General features: G+C 43.3%; 2 protein-coding genes across 2 annotated transcripts; both read left to right on the top strand.

Annotated features, from left to right (window-relative positions):
* The first annotated feature begins 81 nt into the window (after positions 1-81).
* On the top strand, positions 82-2,792 carry cbx8a (chromobox homolog 8a (Pc class homolog, Drosophila)). Its single transcript, XM_084488610.1, has 5 exons — positions 82-268; positions 411-454; positions 857-922; positions 1,013-1,079; positions 1,594-2,792. The coding sequence occupies exons 1-5, from the start codon at positions 200-202 to the stop codon at positions 2,440-2,442; spliced, it is 1,095 nt and encodes a 364-aa protein (XP_084344736.1). The 5' UTR covers positions 82-199; the 3' UTR covers positions 2,443-2,792.
* A 2,224-nt stretch (positions 2,793-5,016) lies between these two features.
* LOC311345302 (meteorin-like protein) lies at positions 5,017-7,357 on the top strand (the record flags this gene model as incomplete). The annotated part of the gene is made up of 4 exons (XM_084469661.1): positions 5,017-5,102; positions 5,297-5,694; positions 6,548-6,607; positions 7,008-7,357. 4 exons carry the CDS (start codon positions 5,017-5,019, stop codon positions 7,355-7,357), a joined length of 894 nt encoding a protein of 297 aa, XP_084325787.1.
* Positions 7,358-15,590: the final 8,233 nt, after the last annotated feature.

The following is a 15,590-nucleotide window of genomic DNA, read 5'->3' as shown; positions in this document are numbered from 1 at the left end:
TAGCAACAGCTGAGCCAATGTACTCACACACCAGGCTCGCTCCTACTGACTGCGGTGCCTGGCAACAGAAAAAGACGTGATGACGTCTCACACAGATTGCGTATTATGGGATGTGCGGAATTAAACATCGAAGAGCGGACACCAGAGAGAGGGGAATATTGCTGGAAAAATAAACAAGGGTTCACACGTTCTAAAACCAATGGAGCTGTCTGCTGTTGGAGAAAGCGTGTTCGCCGCCGAGTCCATCACGAAACGGCGTATCAGACGGGTAAAACGCTATTCGCCTGCATATGCACTTCGTCCACACGGGCTTTTATTTCCTCTTCGTTGCGCAAGCAGTTGTTTGTGCAGCAGCAATGTCAGTGGATCGCGTGTGCATTTGAATAACCAGTCCACTGATCATTTCGCAGGGTCGCTGGGAATATCTGGTGAAATGGAAGGGTTGGTCTCAAAAGTGAGTACAGGCTACAGGCTACAGACAGCGTTGCTGCCTGGTCGATCCGACAACTGCAGCGTCTTAAGGACTGTAGCTTATTATTTCTTTATACGTATAGTTGTCAATCCGCTTCGCTTCGCGTGTTTAACAATGTCTAGTGTTTAGACACGTGTGTTGTGTTGTGTGCGACACCGTTGACGGTGGATGCTAGCTGTTTAGCCCATTTTGGATAGAGCCTCTATCAAATCCACACTAGCAATAGCAATCATGGCTAAGTTTACACGCACGTCCGTGTCCGCTACGTAGTGGCATAATAACCGTGGTGTTTGCTGCATGTCTGTGTCATCACGAGCTCAGTAAGCTACGTCTCCGGCGGTGGGTAAATAGGGGATTGTGATGTGTGGTTATTGTTTTGAACAGGTACAGCACTTGGGAACCCGAGGAAAACATTCTGGACGCACGCCTCTTCGCAGCCTTCGAGGAGAGGTGAGGTTTGACAGCACCAGACTACTAGGCCGCTCTGGAGAATTCACATTTAATAACATGATTTATATTAACACATCCTCTGTTCATTAGGGAACGGGAAAGGGAACTATTTGGGCCAAAAAAGAGAGGCCCCAAACCCGAGACTTTTTTATTGAAGGTGAGTGGTTGTTAATGACAGCATTTGACAGCCCGTATCGCTAATTGCCCCCAAAAAACAGCCGTAGGCTATATATCTAAGCCTATAACGGGAGCGATTCTTGTACTGAAATGACCTGGCGTACTTGATCATGAGGTGCATAATTATGTTTATTTGTTGTCATTAAGCGTTTTACTTTTAGACTGATTTGCGAAGCGAACCAGTTTGAACCCTTTCACCTAAAGCATATTTGTCTACCTATTGCCGTTAGTCATAACCGTTGAAGCGCTAACCAAAATTATAATCTCATCATTCTTTTACATTTTCTAATCCTATTCTGTCTTGATCACATTTTTTTTTCTGAAGTGTAATTCAGAGTTGATAGGGCAGGCTAAATGTAGCTGCACCGCACCCCAGTCGCATGTAACTTATTGTTTCATTTTACCATGTTTCTGTCTTCAAACAATTAGGACTACATGACTATTGCACTATAGGACCAATGATTACATTAGTAGGTTTTCTTTTCTGTCTCCAGGCCAAAGCCAAAATTAAGCCGTATGAATTCAGGAGAGAGCCGTACCGGGGGATTCAAGTGTCCTATCCCATTCCAGAGCCGGTTATAACACCGCGAGCTCGCGAGGGTCTGAGGGCTGTCGTCCCCACAATATTTCCACCGAGCACCGTCAATAGAGGGGCGAGTGTAGGCCTACACCATACGTCGCACGAGCCAGAGAAAAGGTCCAGGCACCTTCAGCCACTGCTTCCTTTCACAGGAGGGCCGGAATTGGCCCATGTCCCTAAAAAAAGAGGTCGTAAACCCAAGAAGAAGGTGCAGATCGGCGAAGACCTCGAGGCGCCTGTAGAATCTGCCAAGCGGAGCAGGTTGGAAGAGCAGGTGTTCCACGGCCTGTCTAATCCACCGAGAGATCTCCATCACCGCAGAGAGGCGCCCGATAACGGTCTTCTGCAGTTGACGAGGAAGTTTCAAGAAAAAACGACTATTACACCGAGGTCCGCACTTGTGCAAAAACAAGCGGTAGGCCTGAATAGAGGATTAATAATCCCAGAGCTCGGAGATCAGCACAAGGCCAACCATGGAAGCCACGGCGCTAGTAACTCAAGCAGGACACATTTTCCTCAGTCCAAAATGAAGCACTTGGTTAAAACGCACAACCACCGGTCTCTGGAGTTTTCATTGGCCAGGGAAAGAAGTCCCGTCCCTGTTAAACCGCCGGAGTCTCGCGAGGGAAAATCCGTCGAGCTGTGGGGTCCGTGGATCACCAAGTTCGACAACGTGATAGTGACAGACGTCACCACAAACCTATTGACAGTCACCATCAAAGAGAGCGCTACTGACAAAGGCTTTTTCAAAAATAGAAGATGAACTGTTTTTGTTATCTGGGTCCACACGTAGTAGCCTAGGCCTAGTAGGCTCATAAACATTTATTTGAGAAGATATACTATCAATTCTACTCTATCAATATATTTTTCTATGTAGCCTACACTAACTTGTATAGCCTACACATTAAATATTTAATACCTTGCCTAATAAAAGGACAATTTGTATTAATTTGAATGTGCTCAGTTTTTCATTTTCAAAATGTAGGCTATTTATATCTGTCATATGCTATTTTTCTAAAGGAAAATGCACAATATGGTGGCATAGCCCTTCACCGACATGGTGTAGGACTGTCATGATTATGCAAAAAACAAATACATGGAATACATAAAACATGTCGCCTAATCAATCCGATGTCCTGTCATTTTAAATCAATGCTATGCTGTGGTTATTTGACATTTGAATTGTTTCGTGTGTGCCAAATGAATGCATGTGATATGCTATCCAAAAAATATAAACACTGGTTATCTTCATTCTGGAGACGTATTCCAAAAAACGTCGATCAATTGGGTCTCAATGGAACATATACTTTCTCCAATTCATAGTCTACTATAGCCTACTTAGAACTCGCGGTTGGTTTTTCCGCGTAATTTTGTAGATCAGCCAATATAATTAAATGTAGGCCTATTGATCCCAGAATAAATGGAATATGTTAACTGTTAATTTCGTTCTATTGAGGTGATATTCATTATTAAACATTTTAGGCATGAAAGTCACAGAGGACAAGCTGTCGGTCAAACAATGAAGGAGTCATCAAACACTATAAAACCGAAAACCAGGAGCTATTTCTCTTGGGAAAAAAATGTTGCGGACCAGTGATAAAATAGGTTGTTGTCTCAGTGAATATATCAAAAATCGGTTGAATTTAGTCTAAACTTTCCCTGTGACTTATACGGTAACTGTCTTATCATAATACATGTAGATGGTTAAATCGAACTGTAGTGCGTTGGGCCCATAGGGTAAATCTTTCAACTCAAGTTTGGACCCATCAAACTCCCTTTACCTTACTTTGTTCATTCCATCACTGTTAGGACCATGTCGAAACAAATGAGAACATATTTGGCTCTCAACCTTAACCTCTGCGAAGCAATATTTTCCCCAGACAGGTGAATCTCACCCGAGTTTCTGGTTTATTTGATAAATATCTTCCCGCGGTCTTTGATGTTCCCACAGTTTATCATGCCTGAGGTCATGCAGGCATAGGCCTAACCTCTTAACCTAGATGTTTAGGCCTATTCACGGTTTACAATATTTTGCTTTTTACACAAGCCTATAATTAGTTTTTAATACAGTCGGCCTAATTGTTGCAGGGGTTTTATGAAGATAAAACAAATTCAGCCTAGTCCAGTGAAGGGTAGGGATGGTCTATAAACTGGACTTTAGATATTTTATAGCCTACATAATATAACATCTGACAATATCTGATAGGCCAACGTAAATATTGCAGTATGACAAGTATATGTTTAAATGTAGGCATACAGTACCTAAGCTCCGGTAGATAAGGGATTTATGTCGAGGGCCACTGAAGGACTGTTTCATTTCATGGACAAAGACTCCATTCATAGGCCCCCTCGCGATGGGAAGAATGGTGGTGTCACGTGATTCCACAGTTGAGCGACTATACGGAGGCGGCATAGTCAACGTTTTAAAATGCGAGCCATATCTCCTGGATTATTTATAGAGACGTTGCCAAGTAAGTTTAAGATTTGTGCCACATTTGCTCCACATTTGACATTCAAGATGTATTATCCACCTGAGCAAACATCTGTCTGACTTATCCTCTTGTCTGAGTTATAGGCTACTTCCGCCCGAAAACTCGTAGAAACACATTCATTTTCCCATGAGACCGCCAAATTAATTTACAACATTAAATGGTTTTCCTGTCTTTCAACGAGACAGGAAATACAATGGACATCACATCGTTGGGAATATCGTCACCACCAGAGGTCGCCACAAACCAAACAATGAATTGTATTGAATTGTTTTAAATAAGGCGGTTAATAGGCCTAATATATTATAATAGCTAATAGGCCTACTGAAAGATTAGTAGACCTATGCCTATATACTTGAGACTTGAGCCCCTTGGTTTTATATGTATAGGGCATCCACTTTTCTGCAAAACTGTTTTAAGAGAAAACCAAGAGAGAAACATTTTGAGATGGACCGTCCCGTTATAGGGTTATCTATTACAGGCGCTCAAGAACGTTTAGGCCTTATGTTAAATCATTGTTGTGGTTTAAAAGTTATGCTCCCCTTTTTTGGTTTAACCATCAATCACTGGTGGACAGCCTCTTCTACAGACTAACCAATCACAAGCAAATTGCCTCCTAAAATCTCGTAGGGTGTGCCGTTCTGCACAATGAGTGGTAGGCTACGGATGGTAAAGAGGCCTTTCAAATAACACAAGAGAGAGGGAGAGAGGGTGTGCCTTTAGTCGAGTCCCACGACACCCACTATTCAGTCAGCTGCTGCTCACGTTTATACTTGTTGCAAACGAACTTGTATTTCCCAAGTCATGTATTTAACCTTTCTTCAAGTCTATTTTGTAGTTATTCTGAGATGTCGTCAAGAGAGAGTTTATTTACTTTAATACTGGGTCTTCATTTGTGGCATTGTGCCGCCGGTTTGTGCGATTGGTCTGGAAGGTAAGGATAAATTCTTTCAATAAATTGGTTATTAAACGATTAGGATATTATCTTAATTTAACATCCGTGTACAAATATTCAGGCTATAGGATTTTCATTCAAATTCCATACTCTGTTATAATAAAATATAAACCTGATCTCAAATAGACCTATAGGCCTAACACTTAGCCTAATGCGCTTTTTGCGTTCCTTAGCGATCTGACGCGAGATAACGACTCCAGAACCGTGCTTCAAGTTCGGTTGCGCTGCACCGAGGGCTCCGTGGCCTGGGTTCACCCGGGCCAGGCCCTAAGGGTGGTTCTGGAGCCCAACCTGTCCTACGCCAACCACACCACCGTGTGCATCAAACCCTTTCGAGGTTTTCGCCAAGCAAGCGTGTACGTTGAGCGTGCCGGAGTTCTGGAGCTGCTGATCACGGATGCAGGACGCCCGGAGCAGGTGTTCTGTTATCGGGCAGATGGATCTCAGCAACCCGCCATATACATCCAGGTCCACCCGCAGAGGAACCTCAGGCGACGCACGGAGGGCTTCAGATACGAGCTGATCTGGAATAAGAATATGTCTCCGATCCTAAGCCAGAATGCGAAGCAAAGTAAGTAAACCCTATATGCATTATGCAACCCTATATGATTTTTTTTGTTCGTTTATGGATAGGCCAAATTAAAAAATACCCCCAAAAATAATACATTCTACTTTTTGGGACAATCCTCATTTCTTAAATAATCATTCCGTTGTTAAGATGAGGATTCAGAATAATTATCTTCATAATGGAATGAAACATTGATATTATTTAATGTTATTTTTTTTATGGTTTCTGTGGTGTTTGGCTGCACCGTGACAACAGATCCGTAGATCGTCTGATCCAATCTCGGTTAAACTTTAGCAGATGATGGCCGACCTTGTTAGGAGTCATCACCATGACTTCACACAGACTATTTGAATATGGTGATCACTGCCCATTTCCCAACCACAGAGGCCCTCAATGGCAAATATTGAACAGATTCTCCAAATTCCCCATCATTGTTTATGCGTGTTGGCATTTAAGCTTGCTTGCATGTCTCAGTGATTACAGCCAGATGCCCTCTTCCACTTTGTTTTTCTGTCTGTCTGGTCGTTTCTCAGCATTGACAGAGTGACAGGGTAGAATATGACTAATTGACCTTCACATTCTCCACTCTGGCACTGGGTCTCTAGGTTAAGGCTGGAACAAAAGGAGAGCATCATTTGGGTCAGGATTAACCAATTCTTTAGATCCTAGACTGTTCGTAGAGCAGTGAGCAGGACACATTTCCACATTTGAAGATGAAGGAGACACACAGAGATATTGGAGTGAACTGGGTTCCTCCAACTGTCTGTCTGTGTGACAATCAGTCTTCTATAGATTTGATAATGTTGTATGAAACCCTGTTAGTTTTATCTTGTTGATTATTTTCCGCCTCCAACAGACTCATGCCAGCCTTGCAATGACACAGAGCTCCTAATGGCCATCTGCAACGGTGACTTTGGTGGGTATATATTCAACCAAGACACAATACTTCACCCTACATCTTCAATAGTCATCCGATATAAGCAGCAATGCAACCTTATTTGCTGCCTTTTAAATACAGGATAGGAGTTGCGGTTATATACACACTCATCAAAATACCAGCATTGAGTGCAAAGCTTATCAATTCAAACCCCCGAAAAATTGGTTGGTTTAATGGTTTGAACACCTTTAAATGCTGATGAATACACCTTTAAGTCTATAGATGAGCTATCAGAAACATAACTTAATATTAATAAGCAGTTAGTTACCAATAAGCTACATAATCGCTGGGTAGTATGGATCCCTCGTAAGTTGTATGGCTCCCTTGTAAGTTTTTAGAGATGTATGTTTATGTGCCTCTGTTCTTTGGTTCTTTCCAGTAATTCGGGGCTTCATCAAAAGTGTGTCGCATGACCCAGAGCGGCAGACGTCATCGGTGGAGGTGTCGGGGAGAAGAGTCTACCGGCAACGTAGTGGCGTCTTTATGCAGGAAGCGGTCACTGCCACCGTCGTGGGGGGATCCACAGCCCCCGGCGCCACCTGGTGTGGGCGGGTCCGCGTGCCGCTGCAGTGCCATGTGAAGACGGGTGCCGGGGAGTTCTTGTTCACCGGATCTGAACACTTTGGGGAAGCCTGGTTGGGCTGCGCGCCGCGTTACAATGACTTCCTGTCCCTGTATCGGGCAGCCTGGGAGGCACGGCGACACTTCTGTGACTTCCCGTTGGACTGAGTTTGGTTGTTTAGATGGTTGTCTGCGTCTGGGCGCTTTAGTTTCTGTTTAAGTTTTTCGAAACAATCAACCAGTATTTACTGGTTAAGGTGTTCAAATTGAAATGCACTAGATCTCAGACACAGGAATGGGTGGGGTGGACTTTTGTTTTTGTTTTTAAACAACCCCATAATGGTTCTTTCTTTGGATTAGGGTGGAGCAGGAGTAGGGTGCTTGAGGTTGTTTCCATGGTTACGGTCACCATTATAGTGTAGTGGTTGCCGTGGTGTTGTCCTCACTGGCAGAGATTAAGCCGTCGGAGGCTCCGCTGAGGATACGTTACAAGGACATGACACAGGGACTAGCTGAACTTAAATCTGTGTTTGTCCTGGAAAAACTTAACTTTTCTGGCTGACTGCCAGTGTCTCTGACCTCTGAACTTTGAAAGGCTGGATTTAAGTGTGCCAACGATTTTAACTTCAGTTTCTAAGTTGTTATTTCTTATTTTCACTAGGGCTTTATTCAGTGGTGATTCTAATTTTGTATATTTATGTCAGTTTGGATTTATATTGTTGTACTTGTATGATGTCTGATGTCAGTGCTGCTACAGGGAAGGAATAATGTTTACATTGCATTGGATTGTCAAAGTTTGTAATACAAAGACATTGGGTTGGTATCTCTATGATGCTGATGATTTTGTCCAGGGATGAAAACAAATGCCTAGAGCCCTTGCCATGGATCGTCACAATGATATAAACATAAACACATTAAACCAAAATATCATAGATTGTTTTTTCTACTTTAAAAATAATGTTATATTCTGCGTCCTAAAGTGTGTCCTCGAGACACATTTTGGGTTTGGTTCAATAATGATTTCTGCTGGTAAGCCAAACAGTATACCAGCTCATCAGTTTTAAAATGGTTGATTAAAGGATTTGTATGTTATCAGTCCCAATGCAGAAATTCATTAAAGACCATTGAAAGTCAATTTTCATTCATCTTGTTTAAAATTTTTTTTTCCGTAAGCAAGGAATCAGCCGGTCCATTTATGTGTAATTGAGTGTTTAGAATTGAAGAAGAGCTCATGAACAGTGGATACAATTCTGACTTTCATGAGACTCGGCCCCTCCCCCCCTCGCCCCTTGCCAGTCAATCCCATAGGAACTGACTGCCCTGTGTGGCTGCTCCCCCTCTGCACTCACACACACACAGCTCTATATAATAGTATATAATCGCTGCTTTACGAAGACAATGGGCTTCCGGCACAGAAGCAAACTAGACAGCCCTTCTCTGTATCTTAGTGCTCCCAATCAGGCCATGTAATAACTATCAATTCCATCATTTATTTTTGTGATGTGCCTATAACCAGCAGGGACCATAGCACTAAATAAACTGAACCAAACACTTTTCTTCTGGGGTTGTGTGGCTCAGAATCACAACCAAAATGTAATTTGAATAATTGAATGGACAGATGTGGCCCCCCCTTAAAAGTGCAGGGTCCCTCCCATTTGCCCTCCCCCAGAAGAAAGGAACAATTAATGGGTGCTTAAAGCCACTGCTTTCTTAGCCCCTGCTAACTCTTCTCCTTGGCTGAGCAGTTCTCACAAATTGGAGTGTTGAACTTTTTATTGGAGTTAAATGGCCGCCAATGAAAGTGTTAATGTCTTGGCGGTGTATGGGGCCCCCAACAATGGGCCCTGCGGTGACAAGGCCTCAAGCAGACATAATGACCATTGTCACAGCTGCTGTCATCTCCAAACCATCAGGGGTCATGGAGCCGACAAGCCGGAACTCCCATCAAGACTCAGCAGTCATACCATTTCACCCGTTTGTCTATCTGTCTCTCTCTCGCTCTCTTTTTCTATCCATAAACATTATCTCTTGCTTCTTAATTTATTCTTGCTGTTAATAAATTACTTAATATATTTCCCTTCAGGGTTAATTTAAGTTATCTTGGCTCATATGTATTTTGTTGTAAAATAATTCTACATATACTATACATAATGCACAATAAACACATTTCTCTTTTCAAGGTTTAGAGGTATATCAGAAATCTAACCCTAAGTGATGTTTCATCCTAGTTTTCTTATCTTCTAGGATAAGAAAGTAATAAAATAGACATCACAAAAGATGAACAGACCAAAACACTGCTGTTCGAAGGGAAACCGATCTACAAAAATAACCAGAATATTTCCAACTGATATCCGCATGCATTGAAATGCATTGAAAGACATGAACTAAATGAAGGAACTAAATTAAATCCTTTCTCAGGATCAATCCCGACATCGGTAGAGGAGGGGTGTCATTTTATGCTATATTATTCTATATTATACTGGCAAGCTCTTCAAAACCTCCAAGCTATTCTCTATAGTCTGGGAACTCAGCCGGCTCTTATGGGGGATCTGATCCGCCAGCATTCAGCTTAGAGCCCCCTTGGACGGCACACTAGCAGGAGTCCAACCCGGTCTCTGAGAGGGGCCGGGGGGTAATTGGTTTATCCCAGTGCCTGGGCCTGCTTTTCCATGTGGGCCACTGCTGTGTGGAGGTCTGGGGGTACAATATACAAACAGCATGATGCCCTCTGGGACTGCTTGGGCATTCTCAGCCTTTATGAATCTGGACCCAGACTGGGTTAGCAGCAGGGGCACACCGCCTGGAGACTCAGGAGGAGAGGCTTCTTTGGTTGAAAGGAGTCACCATTTGGTGCCTTTTCTCAGGGTAGCTTGGGTTTGTTTTTGTTGAATATCGGATGCATGGTGATTCAATTTGCAGAGCGAAGAGGGATTTTAACTTTGAAACCTTTTTCTTTCCTTGTACTGCGTTTTTTATTCATACAAGTGTGTTTGTCTGCACTTCTTTTGGAGGCATGAGTCACCATGTGTAACACCTGGTGGACTGGCTCTGGGTTTATTTCAATAGGCTTGTATAACGACAGAGATTGAATTTTACAATAAACTATATTTATTTGTTACATTTTACTACATATAGTGTGATCTGTAACCTAGTGGATTGTGCCTTGCTATTTAACAATGCTTTATGATAGAGACTTACAGACTATATATATGCAATAAGTTAGGCTCTGCTTATAAGGAAAAAGAAAAATACAACATAAGAAAAAATACAACATAAGAAGTGTTCAGATCCGGTGAACAACAACATACACACATTTTTATTTGGTTCTTTCACATGTATAAAAAAGTAGAATTGTATTTTAAAAAATGGTGTGAGGGATAAATACATTTTAAGAAAGAAAGACCTAAAATGACGAGCCTCACAATGGCACGTTCATTTGACAATAAATCCACCTGCACGTCATGATGTCATCATTTGATAATAATGCGTGTGTTTCCTTCTCCCAGCAGAAGCCTGAATCCCAAAAGACATAATTAGCAACAAGCAACACACACACAGACACACACTTAGTAGCCATATTCGACAGCCAAGGCAACGTGATTTTGACGCAACGTTGTACTTATTTGCAGATTTGAACCTCCGGCACCAAATCAGTATGAGCGTTTGGAATTGTGGTCCTTGCATCCTATCCAAATGGTCTGACCATATGGGTTGTAACTTGAACGTTTTTCATCATTATGAATGCTGCATGTGTACATACATGTTTCATACATATTGCACCTTCCTACTGGTAATGACTGTTGAAATCATGAACTTCCAGGCCTTATTATAGCGCCACCCACGGCTTATTCTGGCCCATCCTTAGATTCCCTTAATCAGTTTAAAAGTTCAAGCCTGCCAATTTTTATTCAGAGCTAAACTTTTGAGCTAAAAATGTCAGGAAAAAAATTATAACACTAACTAATACAATAGGGTTCTTACGTTTTTCATAATAAACAAATATAGATACAAATTATATTTGAAAGAATGTATAAAATATTAATAAAATGAATATAAATAAATACAGTTAAGGTGTGCCTCAATTAGGCCTGCACGCTACTCATCACTGCACCACATGCTCCTCCAATCCCATAGGTGAACCTACAGAAATAACAACACATTGTCGACACCGGACGTCCTCTTACCGGGCCAGGACATTGATGATGACAGTGCAGCCCACCATGAAGGTCATGAGGGGGCTCCTGGTCTCGGCGTTCAATGTCCCAGCAGCACCACCATGGTGACCGGGCAGGTCATGGCTTATCTCCCCGAACAGGGCGCCCACTAGCTGCTCCTCAGACTGCAGCAGGGTGAAAGCCGTGCCCTGGGACTTGCCATAGTTCTGCGCCGAGGTCATTGCCGGCGAAGCCAATCAGTGACACCGTGTGAAAAGGTCATTGATAAGTCAGAGAGATCAAATCATAAAGAACAACGGGTGTATACATCGGTAACTACTCATTCATTGGGCGATTAGAAGTAAAGATGGAGAAGATAATATGGCAAACTCTTTAACCCTAAACCCTAAAACGTTTATGGTTTGTAAACATGCCGGAGCCATCCAAGACCTCCTCTTCGCCATCAAAGCCCCCTCCGAGGACCCCTCCCAGCAGCTGGCTCAGCAGGTAGGGTGCCATCATGGACATCTCCACCCCCCACACAGGTAGATAGCCAGGGTAAGGGGGGGGGGAATGAGAGCCACTGAAGGGAGAGAGAGAGCAAGGGAGGAGAGAGAGAGAGAGAGAGAGAGAGAGAGAGAGAGAGAGAGAGAGAAGGGGGGGGGGGGGGTATAAGAGAGATTGAGTTATTCGTAACTTCTTTTTATAATCAAAGTGATAATTACAATAACTAAATAAAGAATCTTTTTTTCGTAGGATGGTAGGGGCACGTACCGCCTTTTTCGCCTCTGATTGGTTAGAAGGTCTCTCCTCCGATTGGTTATGGCACAGGGCAGGCTGTCCGTCCTATTAAAGAGTACATAAGCCGACTTATGCATTGAATAAAACTGCACTATTTTGCCCAGCTGTGTGCAGTGCAGGTCACACAATTACACAGAGGGAACAAGGTATGGAAATCAGCGAGAAATGTAACGCAACTATTGTACTGCAGTGGAGTAACATTGACAACAACCTCTAACAATTAGGCTCCAAGTTTTCCGAACCAGCAAATATTCGTTATAGTATAGTATAGTTATAGACCTTATTCTAAACGTCACCGCGTTCGCGGCGGCCATATTGTTGACATAGTTGACATTCCTAACATAAGCTCTACGCGACAAACTGAGGATTTGAGCCAGCGAAGGAGAGATTTATGGCTGGCTAGAATTAATAGGCGAGACTTCAGCCGACTACTCATAGCGAAGTCTGTTCCCAACATTTCACCACAGGTAACGAGAGAGTTACCTGTGGTAGTAGTTAGAGTTAGATCGGGAGCGTAAACTATGTTCCCCGGTCGCGTTTTTCGTAGGTGGAATCCGGAAAAAGTTCCGCCTCAAGCGCTTGGATTGGACAGACAGCCTGTCAGGCAAACTCACACGCGGACTCCTAACCCTAACCATAACCATAACCGTAACCCTCACCCTAACCATAACCCTCATCCTAACCCTAACCATAACCGTAACCCTAATATTCATTCTTCCGGATTCCACCTACGAAAAACACCGGTCACATAAAGCGGGGAACATAGGGATGACCCCGTTAGATCGGTCTAGCACACAGTCTATACATTATTTTATCACAGGGAGTAAGTTGTAACGTTACGATGGATGGTTTCCATTTGATAACGTGCGAACGAAGCCATAATATTGATAACTCAGAACGACAGCTCACTTTACTCAGTTCAGACAACTCTCAATCAGTGTCATGTCAACAAAATGGCCGCGGCGACGTGAAAGGGGGCGTGCGAATACCCTCTATTACAGCAGTACCTACAATTAACAGAACAGTCAACACAGAGTCCATTAAGGCTCCCTGAGGGGACGAGAGATGTGTTGGTCCTAACTTGCATCCTGCCTTACTTAACATAAACTATTTAATGAAACTATTATGTCCAAATTATTACCAAATTAAAGGCATGATGGTCATTTTTAGTAGGCTACCACAGATGAATGAAGCCGCAGTCAGTCAAAGGTAGAAAATACACCACAGTTTACTTCTGTTGGTGGTAGACTAGCCGTCCGACAGCCTGCCAACCAATCGGAGGAGAGCCCTTCCAACCAATCAGAGGCGAAAAAGGCGGTACTTGCCCCTACCATCCTACGAAAAAAATTTTTTCCTGTGCACGAGCGCCGGAACGCAAAGAATGTGGTGCTCACGAGCTCAGCCAGACATGGTTGAACTACGTGTTCGTAGACGTTGCACCGCCACTCCCCGTGCTTATTTAAGTTACCGGTCAGTATCCCTTGGAGTTCATCCATCTCCAACGTCTTCTCCTCCACATTTGTATTACACTGGGGTCTGAGTCTGGGAGAGCGAGATAAAGAGAGACAAAAGGGGATGGAGCCCATATAGGCATATGATATGTGCCCAAATATCCTTATAATGTTGATTTGTGTGTGAGTAGTGTGTACGAACATTGCCATGAAAAGTATGGAATTTACCAAAATGTACCCTACTTATTCTTAGGAATGTGTTTAAATATAAGCACAGCTCTGGCCATGCGTACGACCCAAATCTAGTGGTATAATAGTGATATTACAAGCAAAAAGCATAGCATTTAAAGGACAATTCCGGTATTTAGCACATTGACCCCCCTTTCTTTGTTGTCTCGGATGAAATAGAGTGGTTGACACCGAAATTTTGACTATTGGTCCAGTCTCGGGTATTTGGCTCTTTTCGAATCTCCCCTGCCTGCTTCAGAATGGCTGGCTACAGGCATTCACAAACCTGTCCTTAAAACAACCCTAAACGTTTGTTTTCAGAAATGTGCAACTCAACGACAGGTTAGTGGTGTTCGTTGACGTTCCAAATCAAGTATCGTAGCAAAATACAGTTTCTGTCTGTGTTTTATTTGGCATTTTGTAAATCCCATTGAAACGGAAACCGGACCGGAACCGGAAACGGGAAGGGGGGCTGTTTACGTTTGGGTGTAGTTTTTTCGCTCGGTTCTCCATCTCAACAGTAGGGCTAGAACCAAGGAAAAAGACAACAACCAAGCGTAAACAGCTCCCCTTTCCGTTTCCGGTTCCGGTCCGCCAAATACCCAGAGCTACCAACTTTTGCGTTTTGCGGGGTGGGGGGGTGGCAATCGGGATTGTTGACTGGGGGGGGGGAGGGGGGGGCGAACGCGTCTCAGATTTTTTTTGCCGTGAGAAATTGGATGTGTGGCGTGTGAGCGTGTGTAAGCAGGCAAAAGGTGAAACCGTGAGAGTTGCCAGCTCTGCTACCCCTAACCCTAACCATAACCCTATCAGAGAAATGCGTTTGACTAACGTTAGTTTAATTTACATTACAATTTAAGTTACCTACCCTGCAGTTACGTCACAGATTTTAGCCTTTTTGGATTGGATCAGGGATTTAAACCAACGTGATTGGATAATCTCTGGCTATCCCCTCATTAATATTCATGATTCTTCCGGATTCCGCCTATGAAAAACACATTTGCTTCCCGTTCGTCTTTGTGATCGTGTCATGTCATTCGCTAGTCATTGTTATTGTTAGCTACATTAGCCTCTTTAGCAAACCAGCTCAAAAACGGACAACACAACTTTAAATTGTATTGCACGCACAGCAAGACCGTACAATGCATACATTGGTGACTGGAATATAGTAGCAATGTAATCAAGTGTGTAAAAGCATTTAAAATCGACATTAAAATGACCAACGTGTTACAAATACAGAGAAAATAAATCTCTTCACGGGCACAGCCATTTTTGTTGAGAGTGTCATCGCTCGGTCTACTCTCAGAATTCCGAGGGGGCAGACCAAAAGGGGGCATGCCTTCGAGAAATGCCGCAAGGAAGTTTCGGAGATTTCCCCACTTCCGAGGTATCCGAGGCATCTGGAACACGCCATAACTATAGCTAGGGCCGGGAATAGGAGTGCTTATGCAGTGCGACTTCCCAGCTAGGGGTTCTCCGGTTCCGCTACTTATCGGAGGCCTCACGAGTGCTGGACTGTCGTCTCCCTTCCCCCGTTTGCCTACCAGCACCAAAGCCAGACCCCGGGGGAGGGTCTCGTATCCCGGGAGAGTTAAGTTTTAAACCTCTAGTGTGTGTGTGTGTGTGTGTGTGTGTGTGTGTGTGTGTGTGTGTGTCATCATCATCATCATCATCATCTTTATTTGCCAGACTCAAAGTCCAAAAGAACACACAACTACACATAAAAAACTTGGCAGTCTAACCTAAAGCTTCATGATTGGGTTGGGA

The sequence above is a fragment of the Micromesistius poutassou genome, assembly GCF_964030765.1.
Source record: "Micromesistius poutassou genome assembly, chromosome: 1".
Classification (NCBI taxonomy): domain Eukaryota; kingdom Metazoa; phylum Chordata; class Actinopteri; order Gadiformes; family Gadidae; genus Micromesistius; species Micromesistius poutassou.
This window is presented reverse-complemented; position numbering and strand designations above follow the sequence as displayed.